The sequence below is a fragment of the Pelecanus crispus genome, chromosome 8 (assembly GCF_030463565.1).
Source record: "Pelecanus crispus isolate bPelCri1 chromosome 8, bPelCri1.pri, whole genome shotgun sequence".
NCBI lineage: Eukaryota > Metazoa > Chordata > Aves > Pelecaniformes > Pelecanidae > Pelecanus > Pelecanus crispus.
In genome coordinates this window covers 6,794,418-6,807,011 of record NC_134650.1, presented here as the reverse complement: position 1 = coordinate 6,807,011, position 12,594 = coordinate 6,794,418, and the positions used below count along the sequence as shown (strand labels likewise).

General features: G+C 38.8%; 1 protein-coding gene across 3 annotated transcripts in view; it reads left to right on the top strand.

The window, feature by feature from the left end:
* Positions 1-12,594, top strand: part of RNF130 (ring finger protein 130) — a 48,449-nt gene that overhangs the window by 17,821 nt on the left and 18,034 nt on the right. For all 3 annotated transcript variants that reach the window (XM_075715260.1, XM_075715261.1, XM_075715262.1), the window contains 3 exons: positions 5,593-5,843; positions 9,499-9,570; positions 11,455-11,537. In XM_075715260.1, the coding sequence (XP_075571375.1) occupies positions 5,593-5,843; positions 9,499-9,570; positions 11,455-11,537 (406 nt within the window). The remainder of the gene's footprint in view (positions 1-5,592; positions 5,844-9,498; positions 9,571-11,454; positions 11,538-12,594) is intronic.

Sequence of the window (12,594 nt, the reverse complement as noted above, 5' to 3'; positions counted from 1 at the left end):
AATGATTTTTTTTTTTCTTTGCTACACAAACCTATGCAAAACAACCTGGGGAAGAGACTTGTGATTTCTGCATATATCTGCTCAGTGTTTTGGGATAGCTAGTTGTTCCACTGGCTATGTTTAACATGCATCCTGTGAAAGCCTAACTTCTAGGTAACAGTTTCATATACTGCTGTCCCTTACAATTTTCTCATGGTAGTGTTACAACATCTGTTCTAGTGTCTGACACTATATAAAATAGGCATCCTAAAGTAAATGTTTACGTACAGACAAGAATTCAACATTTTCAATGTTATAAAGGCAACAAGAAGAAAAATGTTTTAAAATTCTATCCAGTCTCATTTTAAAATTGATGTACATTCTTGGCATTAAATTCTTGCCTTGCTTAGAACTAAATAACTGACAAATATTACAGTTTTTTTCTGTTTTCAGAAGTATTTGATTTGGGACATCTCAAACAACATATTTTACTCTTGAGATTGCACTCGTGTGTTGACAGCTTGGATGTGCTCTTGTTTACTTTCTGATTAGATCAAAACAAAAATATGTGCAGCTAGACCTGTTTTAATCACTCTGAAGATATGCCAAGGCTCTTCCTGTTGGTGTCTGCTTTTTCAAAAGCCTGTTTTAGAATGCAAGGCTCTCTTCACGACGAATTTCTCTGTTTCGTATCAGACTAAAATTTTAAGGTATCTGAATAATTTGTGTATTTTTCCCCAATGTTGTTAAGTACTATGGAATTTATATTTAAAAGTTGTGTTCCCCAAGCCCACCTTTTCTAGCAGTGCAGCTTTGCGTACAGCTCGGTATGCCTTTTCCCTTTCCCTCGCTTCACCTTGTAGGTTCCAAGGATTATATTCTCTGACTAAATCCCTTACCTTGTAGGGGTAAGTCTTGCTTCTGCCTCTGTTCCCTTACAGCTCGGATGTCTTCTGGTGTTCTCACAGAACTTGTGATCGGTCTCTCAAAACTTCATATATATATAACCGTAGCACTTCATTTGTGCTTTCCTGTTTTCTTTGTTGACGTTTTGTGGGCTCCCAAATCCTGCTGGAGTGGTTTCAGTGTTCCTTAATGTTATTTCAAGAAATCTGTCGCTCACAGTAATAGGACTGATCCCGTTTCTGGGCACTGAATAGTGTGTGTTGCTGTGTTTTTATTTCTGATATAACGTGTTCAGAAATACTTAGCGTACAGTTACAGGATTTTAATAGAAGAATAGGGAAGTCTGGTTTGTGAAGATGGGCAGTTTTATTTCCAATTACGTTATCATTATGATGTTCCGATTGTGGCAGTCAAATAGTGGCATTTCAATGTCTGAATCATGCCCTGAATCCAGCCTGCTGGATTCTGTGACTGTCTGCGCCATTCTTTACCTTTATTAGGAAGGTGGGGATTTTGTTTGCTTTTTTAAGGAAGTACCCTGAAATTTCCACCAGCAGAATTATTCTGATAAATGTATGTTAAGTTTAGGTTTTCCAGATGAAGTCATGAAAGGATTCAGTTACAATTAAATATTGTCTGCTATTTAAAGAGGGAATGATCTTTCACAAGCATGAGATGGGTGCAGTGTATCTGCTTCATGCTGTCTGCAGCATCAGCAGGCACTATCAAATACTTAAGAAGTTACAAGGGCTTCAACTGAAAATATCAGCCATTAAAAAAGTGCTAACCTTTGTTATGAGCATCTGACTTAATTCTCACTTCTCTGCAAACCTTGTTACATCAAATCAAAATACTTCAGTGCCTCTTACAGGTGGTCCAACGTTTGTCACGCTCGAGATGGGATCTTGGGTTTTGCCCTTCCCATCTGTGAGAAGGTGGTTGAAGCATCGCAGCAGTAGCAGCAGTTCTGGTGCCAGGTTGCTCAGATGCCCAGGAAGAATTGTCTCACCTGTCCTTCTCCCCGAGTATTGACCAAACAGCTGCTTGGGCTGTTCACAAGCCCAAGGAGAAAAAAAAAAAATCAGCTGTTCGGCAGTTGCATTTTGCCAGGCTGCCATTCCCTGCATCCTCCAAGGGACAGTAGATGGGTGGAAGGTGCCTGAAGTCTGCTCTTTGAACCATGCCTGTCTTTCGCTTGGCACCCTGGACATAGTTGTCCATATTGAGCTTCAGACAAACATTTGGTAGTCAAGAATCAAAAAGCAAATGCAAAAGGAAGCAATTATTTGCTTGTGATGAGACTAGTTAATTTTTCTTTGAGATGACTTTCTACTGACTTTCTAAATGTGCTTTTTTAGAATTGCTGGGAGATATGGATAGGTCAGTGAGAGAGCAAAGCAGTTTCCTTAGGAGCTCTACAGGAAACTTCAGGATGTTGCTGTTTTTCCCATCTTCTTGTTTTTAGTGTCTTCTCAACTTTTAAGTCCTTCTCTCTTCTCCTCTCCCAATGTAATTTTAGTCAGATTTAATGATTAATTGTAACTTCATCCCTTTCTGTACACAGAGTTGTATAACTATCCTAATTAAACACACACATGGTAAAATTTCAAGCTAGGAAGAGCTGCCTGGGCTTGGATGACAGCAATTAAATGATTTATATGTGCAGGCATCAATATTTCTTATGCCTGCCATCTGTCCTAGCTTGTCATCTATGGTTGAGTGTGTAGTTCATTGGCTTTAGTAGCATTCCAGTGTCTTTTCTCTGGACACTGTGTTCTTGGCTGAGGAGAGTATTGCTTTTCATAAGATTATGTAGTAAGACTATATTCTAACTTTTACAAACACTGTTAGTCCTTCTGTGTTCACCTGAGGATTTTTTTTTCTGCTTAAGTTTCAGAAGTGCAAGGTTTCAAGGTGCTTAAAATAAATGAGTCACTGTCTCTTCCTGCCCCCAATTGCTCTCAGAGAGCTCTTGCTAAAATTATTTAGGGTGATGCCCCTGACAAAAATACGGATGAACCAAGTCCCAGTTTCCACTGAGCTTCAGTATGTTAAACAGGCACAATTTATTTTTCTTTTCTGCATTTCTCCTTGGCTCTCGCTAGGTCAGAAGCAGCAGTGGCACTTTGGCTGTTCCCAGTTGAGTCATTTGGAATGCAAATCACTTTGCAGTGATGCCAGAGGTTCCCTTTGTGCTGGGCTTAATATAAAAGAGATTGTCAGCTTTGTCACATTCCCTGGGCAGCAGGTAATAGGTAGAGGCTTCAGCTTTTGATTCAGACAGAACTGGACTAGTATCAGAAGATCTTAGTCAGCTTTGCTTTGCAGATAACTGTAAATCATGTCAGAATGCTACATTGAGTGCTTCTGACTGATATTTTGATACTAACATAATTCCTCGGTGCAAATAAATACCTACTGGGGAAGCTCAGCAGAACACGTGCTCTGGGGAATACAGTCCCCCTGAACCCTTCCCCACCTTTCCTCACTATCCAAACTGGATTTGAAGAACAGAAGTGAAGCCTAGGGAAAATATCGAGCAGTATAAATTATCTGCTCTGAGCTGCAGGGTTTGGGGGTTGCAGGAGCATGTGCTGCATCTACATACAGAATCTTGCAGGAAGGGTGGCTCTTGTCCTGTAATTAAGTGCTGCAAGTCTGGGCAGGGACTCTCTTCCCAGCTGGACAAATCTGAGTAGAATTCCTCTGAAAAATAAAGCAAGTGGTGGATTTTTACTCAGTTTCTGAGCTTTGCTGCCTATTAAATATCTTGGTTAGTTTGCATGAAACCAAACTCAGTACATCTCGAACTGAAGTGTCTCTGGAGAGCTGGACTAACGGGGACCTTGTGTGAATCTGTGGTATACTAGTGATGAAAAAAGTTGTATCCATAAATTGTGCTGGGTTTTGGTTGCTGTTCAAAGCTTTTGAGCTACTGTGACACTTGTTTCAAAAATACTCATTCAGAAGGAAACCCTGAACATTCTTTTCCTACTTAGACCCATGTTACTAGGACAAAGCATGAATGTCTTTACCATTTCAATTTTAAATAAAGAAAAGTTGGAATTTCTTGGGGAAAACAATTTTGGGGCTGTGGAATATTTTTTTTAAATTATTGTGCAAGTCTTAATTTCTGAGATTATCAGCTTTTATTCTTCTGAGTAGTTCTGTCAGCACAATCAACACCACCAATGATAGGGAATTTGCTCTGGAAACTGAGGATAGTGACTGTAAAAGTTACTATTTGGCATGGTGAATGGAAAGAGTAATGAGGTAACTTTTAAGACTGTTGAACAACTCTATTAAAGCCCCCATTTTGGAAAATTATGTAGCTGTCTGGGTCTGTCACCCTGATTTATTGTGCCCTGGGTTTCAAAGGTGCTGCTCTTTTGGGTCTTCTACATCATTTTGTGGATACAATAACTTCTTAAAAATCAGATTTTGATTAAAAGACTTTGAACAAATTTCTTGTGTTAAAATAGGACCTCGTGTTCTCTCTTCACTGTCGCACTAGGTTCTCTGTAACTTAAATCCACTCTAAATCCAGAATCTTGGTGCTGAAGTCACTTGCATTATACAGTTCCTCTCTGAGGGAATGTGAATTGGAGCAAGCAGATGGAGCAAACAGATGAGCAGACTTTGCAAGCATTTTGAAAATAGGTCTTGGAAGGGGTTTTAGTATAGGAAGCAAATAGATCTGGATTAATAAGAATGGCACTCATAAGGCTTTTTTTCTTTCTGGCTTTGGCTTTCCTATAGTTTGCTTTCTTTGAACTTAGATCAGAATTGCCCTGAGTTCAAGATGCTCTTTTTTTATGGGTCCTCTGCTTTTAAAACATAGGTGTGCTCTCTGTTTCTGCAGGTGATTTTGTTCTTTTTCAGCAGTCTCGTGGTTTAATTCTCTTACTATCCTTGTGCCAAGAATTTTCCCTTTGGGACAGGAGGTAGTCTAGAGGCAGGACACTATGAAAACCAGATGGGCTACACATTCAAAATGGAGCTGATGAAGCTGACAGCCTCTTTGCGATCTTATCAAGCATGTCCTTGTATGGGTGATAAAATCAGCACTCAAATTTCTGCCAGGTTTTTTTTTTTTAATTTCTCTTCTACTTTGCAGCCAGGCTTACTCGCTTTACTTTTGCTTCTGTCTGAAGTGATGCAGGTAGAAGTTTGGCTGCTTTGCTTCTGTGCAGAAATTGTGATTTACAGGTCCTTGACAACCTTGGTGGCATGTGAAAGCCTCATAACCATGCAGGGGAACTTGCATAACCCTCCAGAGCAACTTGTACGCAGCACTGTGTAAGACCACCACCAAGACCGCTCTAGCAGTATCATTGAACTCATCTTCTAAATGTTTTTCTGTGAGTTACCTATTTAGGTATTCACAGCTTCAAATCTGGAATAAATGTACTTTTTAAAGCTAGTTCAGACTGCACACAGTAATTATAATGTGGGAAGTGCTGTGTAACCACTGGTAGAGATCTGTTACTGTGTGGAGCTGCACAGTTTGCATGTTAATGCCCTAATTTGAAAATCTGGGTTTGAAGGACAAGCCATGAGTTGAATGCCCAGTAGCATGTTCCTGGTGCCATAGATGGCTTACATTAAATTCTCTAAGTTGTCAAATGGCTTTGCATTTGGAAAATCTTGTGAGCAGCATGCCATGTTAATTTTAAATTTAATTTAAATATTTTTCTGTTTTTATAGGAACTGGAGACATTGTTGCTGTCATGATTACAGAATCAAAGGTTAAGGAGATCCTGAATTATTTGGAAAAGAATATCTCTGTCCTGATGGCAATAGCAGTGGGGTCCCGTGTTCCTCCAAAAAACTTCAGTCGGGGCTCCCTAGTCTTTGTGTCAATATCATTCATTGTTTTGATGATAATTTCTTCAGCATGGTTAATATTTTACTTCATCCAGAAGATCAGGTACACAAGTGCACGTGACAGGAATCAGGTAAGGGACTCTTTTTCTTTTTTTTTTTTTTTTTTTCTCCTCTTCTGTAAGTTCTGGAGGTGATATTTCTGTATACAGGAGTCAATAGAGAACAAATAATTTCTAAGGGATGTCCATCACACTAGTGTTCAGAACCTCTTTGTTCCAAGGCAGAACATGTTCCTGGACAAGGATTTTTTATATAGCAAAGACTTTTCATCGTGAGCAGCAGCAGTACAAGATTGTATTACATGATAGGAAAGAACAGAATTGAAGCAAAATATTTGGGTTTTAATAAGTCCAAGAGGAAGACAGAATCTATGTTGGCTGAGTAATACATGCCGTATGTATGTTGGGAATCGGGAGGAAAGTTAAATTCCAAATGAACTTGTATAGTGTAGGGAAACACAGAACTGATGTTATGAATTCTATCTGTGTTATTAAGGACAGCTTTAGTAATAGTTAAGGTAATTCAGAAGTTGTATAAAGGTATTTCCAAACTATAATCTGTCATGAATGTTAGGGTAAGAAAACTAAGGTATAGTGCTCCTTAGTGACCTGCACGAATTTTCGGCTTTATTCAAGATCACACCTAGTATGGACTGCCTAATTCTCCTGGTCTTACATTTGTAAGTTAAATTTTGTCCAATATGCCTTTTCTGCATTCTTTTTCAACTCTGATTTGTTTAAGAACTGAATTAAGTATGGCTAAACTCAGAGATCTCAACTAAATCAAGTCATCAACTCAAATATGGATTAAACTTCAGAAGTAAATGCTTTACTAGTGTGGACTTAATGACCCACTGCCTCCATAGTGTGCTTTGGCTTTTATTGAGAAGAGTCGGTAAACCCCAGGAAATCTGCTGTGCTCTCTTTGCCTTTGTATCTCTCTGTCAAGGCTAAGTTACAAAGCTGCTGACCTCTAGTCACTCTGCCCCCTTTCCCCCTAAATTAGAGCTAATACACAGGAGCCCACTGTGAAGCAGTGCTCTGGATCTTTAAAGATGTTTTGTCAAACCTAAAACAAATGCAAACTTATAAAGCCTCGGTTGTGACAAAGGATTTCCTTTTTAGTTTCTATAAATAGTGTCTGATGCTGCAGGTCGCATGGGCATCCTGTAGATTTTTCTAAGGATGTCATTCTTAAATGACCACACTGTAACCGGTACTTAGTGTGGTCCCTTGGGATGGTGAAAGTTTAAATATAACTATTACTCAATGAATGTCTGTGGAATACTAAATTGTGCCTACTGCATCCCCTACATGGTTCTAGGCTTCTTCCAAATGTCCGTGTTTCAAAACAGTTGCTCCATGGGGAAAGGGTTCTTACGACCTTTTTTCTTTCTTTAGATTTTTACAAAGGTCAGGAGAAACTTGATGAAAATTTTATGTGGTATAAAACGCTGAACTTATTAAACTTTAATAAGAAGGTGGCGACAGCTACTGCTTATTTCTAAAGAGCTTTGAGAGCTTTTACAGAGAGAAGGCTGTACTGTTAGTGATGAAATAACTTGGTTTAGGCTATGATCTTGTTTTTAAGTTATGTTGAGGCACACTTTTTTTTTAAAAAAAAAAAATCAAAAACATGCTGTGCTTTGTAGATAACGCAAGTAGATACTGGTATTTCACATCATTACTCTTGTGCACTTCCGCCAGAGGTATGAAACTTTTGCGTGTGGTGGTGGCCTTTTCTGTCAAGACAGTTCTGGGTTTTAAAAGCAAGCATAATGCTGTATGCCTGTGCCCTAACTTATTAAAATAGCAAATCCTGAGCATTTCCCCTGTTAGCATAAAAAAAATATTTGTTAAAATTAGAAAATGGAAGAGATGGATCTCTTAAATGGAAGAGATGAAAGTTATTGTTTAGCAAATTTATTTACATAAGAGAACATGTATATATTATGGAAGAGTTTTGCTGAAATATTATGCTCCTGCTAAGAAAATAATCTTTCTTTAAGATTTCTTGTAGTGCATATACAATGATATGCAGTACAACTAAATATAAATACTACCCACAATTTCTTAGTTGGTAGTGTTGAGCATTTAAGTTAAATGCCTTTTCAGCCTTGTTCCTCCCTCAGAAATCCCACTTCTGGCTATGCAATGATTATCTAGTCCAGCAGTGTGCCAGTGTTTGTTCTGTGTCGTTAAGTACTTGGGCCGATATGCTTGTTCCAGGACGTGTAATTTAGATGTGCTTAAATTGACCAATTTCTTGCATGTTGAAGTTAGGGTGAGATTTCTGACTCAGGAAGCATATAGTTTCCCTATCCCAGCTCTGTTTCCGATGCTGCATTTCCTACATGGGTACATGCTTCAGTAGCTGGGACTAGGTATCTGATTTTTTTTTTTTCAAATCCATACACTATATATATAAAAAATATAAAATAAAGAGCTGTTCTTCTGTGAGAACCACAAAAAAAAAAAAGTATTTATGTAATTTTAGAATAATGGTGGTACAGTTAGTGATCTTGACACAACAAATACAGTTGTGGTGGCCTTCTGAGGTCTTTGTTTCTCAAAAGCAGCTGCCTTAGTTTCAGTTTATGTGCAGAGAAAGTGTATGATACGGGGGGTACACCTTATGAAGGATTTGATTTTCAGCTGTATAGGAGGTGGGCACAAAAAAATGCACATTTGTTTCAAGCTGTATTGGAGGATTTGATAGGTGCAGTTTACATTCTGGGGAACAGCCCGTCTATTTCAAAGGCAGAGTACTTTAGTACAAGATGGAGGTGAAGGATGAAATGCATGAACTTCCCTCGTTCCAGCCAATGTAAACCCAATCTGATGCCTCGGGTTCCTGAAACGAGGCGGCTTGAGCTCTGTTCCACTCAGTGCCCGGTCCCTGGGATGCCACGGACCGGCTGGCAAACAGCCCTTCTTCGTTGGCTGGGAGCTGGGCGTTGCAGTAGGAATCGGCGCTTGAATTGCAGAAATGGCTCCTTCCATCCAACAGTGGTGGTCATAAAACCAGCATAAACAACAAAAAAATAGCTTGGCCTCTGCATTCAGATTGAGGTTAATCTTCGAACCAGTGTTCATTTCGGCTTTCTTTAAGACTGTATTGGCTTATTTAGATTTCATGACCCATAATTTTTTTTTTCTTTGTGAGATCCTGGTGGTTTCAGATAATAGCAAGCAAGAAAGTAGGTTACACTGAGAGGATCTTTTATGCCTCAGAATAAGATCAGCCTGCTCGGGGGGGGGAAAAAAAGTAATAATTCAAGCTTGAGAACAAGGGGTATACTACACTACAGCACACTGAATAAAAAGCAAGGTATACTACACTACAGCAGACTGAATAAAAAGCACTATGAACAGAATATAACAAATCATCGGGAGGGCATGTTGCTTCAGCTTTTATCCTATGGGCTTGGTTTGATTAGTTTTGTCACACCAATGTTGGATCACTTTTGTGGACTTTTATATGGTCTATGAGGTTTATGCCCATGCTTACTGAGTGCATTTGCGGGCTCAGCTGTTGGATCGTTTTCTTCCTGACAAATCTCTAACTGTGGGCTTTGCTGTGTATGCTTTTTGTCTTATGTGTTGGCCTACTGCCATAGTATGTATTGCAATGTTAGTATTGAGCCCAAATAAGTCATTATAAAGGACAGTAATGAAGCTTGATTATCGGGGTTAATTTGTGTTCTTTTCTTTGTCACTTTATTAGCGTCGCCTTGGAGATGCTGCCAAGAAAGCCATCGGTAAATTGACAACCAGGACAGTAAAGAAGGGTGATAAGGTATAACAATAAGATTTCAACGTGGTAAACTTGAGCATCGTGTTTAATTTTTGCTGGGGGAAAACAATCTCAGTTTTTCCTTTCTGCTTCTGATACATGACCTTGCCCTCCTTGTTGGAGGCTTACTTTGTCCTGTGGCACAGTATTTTGTGTAACTTTTAGTATCAATGCATGGTGTAAGTCTGTACATTTCAAAGAAGTTTTTCTTGCTTAAATAGTACTTGCACTCCATTTGGCAACTGTGATGGAGAGTGGTTTTGTGCGCTAGCTGGCTCGGGGGGGGTTGCTGCTAGGAGTATATAGAGTCAGCTTTTTTTTATGTGGAATTCTGTAAGCTTAGAATCATTCCATGTGTAAGTTGTGTAAAGTAAATATAAATTTAAAAGGCATGTGAAGGACATTTGACAATGAGCACAACAGTGACAACAAAGACAAATGAAGGACAATTCTCTTATGTAAAATATGAATATCCAGTAATCTGAGGGGGAGTATGAACAGGCATTTCATTAAAGATAGTAAATGTTACTCCAAGAATATTTCTTGCCAGTATACAAAAATAAAATATATGCTGTCGTAAAAGATTCCTAAACTTTTTCCACTTTTATGAGCAGTATTGCTTTGTCTTTGATTCTGAAAGGAAAAAATAGTCACTTAATCGTGCTTAATTTTTGCCCTTTAATTTGCAAAAGGCAAGGGAATTCTGGCTATGATTTTTTTTTTAAGAGAAGATTATTTCCTTGGGCCTTTTTAGTGCAATTCCTTTTTCTTATCAACACTATCAGCAATGGAAGATTGGGGACTGATGGAAGAGTTTGCTTCCAGAGAAAAGGCAGAAAAAATGTCTTTCTGCTTTTTCTCCCTCCTTGTGTAGTTTTATTTCAAGACAGCCTACTACACTAAATCTTTTCTGTAGGTATGGGAGTACATATAGATAACGGGAACTTTTCCATATTAAAAGAAAAGACGCTGTCGTCTCGACAGCATAAACTCAAAACTGGCAAGTGATGTGTAGGTTGCAGTACAGACAGCATGAGATGCACACGCAGGTGAACAGAGGGTGGGAGAAAACCTGTCCTTCATCAGAGCAGCCCGTCGGGATTCTCTGCACGCAGCACTGGCTGGTGCTGACCAGGGAGTGGCTCTTGTCTTGCTGTGGTTCCTCTCCCTGTGTCTTGCTAGTAGCTTGCTGGCATCGAAAAGAGTAATGAACTTGAATCAAGAGAATGCACAGTCTGGTTTTGTGTCACAGGCCCAAAATATTTTAAATATGTATTGCTGATGCCATATCTATATCCAAATGAAGTCAGACTTTTTTCATTAGAAATTTTAAATTCTCATGTTGTAAAAAAAGGAAAAATTTTTTTTTTTTAAGCTGGAAAACAGAATGAGAGGAGCCAGTCAGTGATCCTCATCTCATGTCTGGATAACAATGATGATAATGCTGCAAGTAAGCAGTGGACAAAAATATGGGACTGCTCTGAAATAAGTAAAAATTGCTAGTTCCGGCTATAAAAGAGAATTCCAGGGTTCTTATCCTGCCAAAAAAAAAACCCTGAATAAAATAGACGTTTTAGCTCCCACTGAAGGTAAATCTAGGAAAATTGCCACTATATTTTATACTGATTCAACCGAATATTAGAGTCATCTTAGGCCTTAGCATATGTTTCAGATGATCATTTACCAGCTCCAAATGAGGGGAAAGTTTTGTATGTATGAGATATATTCCAATGTGACTTGAGAAAGAAAAGTAATAACCCAGTCATTGGTTTTGTATCTTTTTAGTAACAGCCACTTGGCATAATGCAGTTCATGTACTAGTCACAACTACTTTTACATTTGTCATAGCCTCAATTCTTGACTGAATTTTAATTCTGTTCATTTTAGGAAACAGACCCAGACTTTGATCATTGTGCTGTCTGCATTGAGAGTTACAAGCAGAATGATGTTGTTCGCATTTTACCATGCAAGTAAGCTAGTAAAGTTGCTTTGTTTGGAAACTATTCTTTCTTTGTGCTCCTTTGCTACATTTCATGTAGTATGTGCATTGTAATTTACAGACACGTTTGTTGTATGTTTCCAGTCCTAGTAACAGCCACTTTATTTCAGACTACGATACCAGAAGGTGTGAAGGTGGGTGCTGGCACTGTTATGACAGTGGACATTAAACAAAAGATTATGATCTTGAAGATGGGTAGTTTGGACATATCAGCAGTAGAGCTATTAAGATTGTAAGCGGGGGATGCAGACTTAAGGTGGGCAGACACAAAAAATTTAAGTACAGTGAACCAGGTACAGCTGCAGCATTCTGCACAGTAGATGTGCAACATTGGCTGCTGGTTTCTGAAACAGTGTAGGAAACAGAAATGCAGTCTTTCCAACCTTCATACCTCCTCTGACATCAGTCAGCCGCTGTGCTGTCATCTATCTTTGGTCTCTCCAGTGCAGTTTATTCTTGGCTTGTGCCTGAAGATTCGTACTTGCTACATATTCTGCATTGGTGCTTAAAATGTAACAACTTCCTTCTCCTTGTGTGCCATTCTCTTGACACTTAGAGATTTTCAGTTTCTTTCCATTCCACTTCCATTCTTGAGTTGGTTCAGGATATTTGCTCTTTGAGAGATGCTTTTAAGGGCTTTTCCACCTGATGACTGGTTTTGATGAACTGGTACATTTTGATAGCCTTAAGCGTTACCAAGGACATCTTTCCCTTGTCTTTTGAAATGCAAAGCTTTCTCGTTATCTCCAGACAAAAAATACATGCAGGTTATGTTGTATATATGCAGCTAAGATGCAGTAATTTGGCCTGTGCTTGGTATATAAAGTGTTCTGCATGATACTCCAGAAGCAAAAAAATCATGGTGTTGGAGCTTCAGTCATGCAGCAGCACAAAAGAGCTCATTATTGGTCTTCTGAATCCTCCTGCAGGCTGCTCTGAAGAGCTGGAATATTTTTCTTCTAATGCATAATGAATTTCTATCATCATAAAAGGAAAATAGTATTATTTTATATCTTACTGATCGAAAT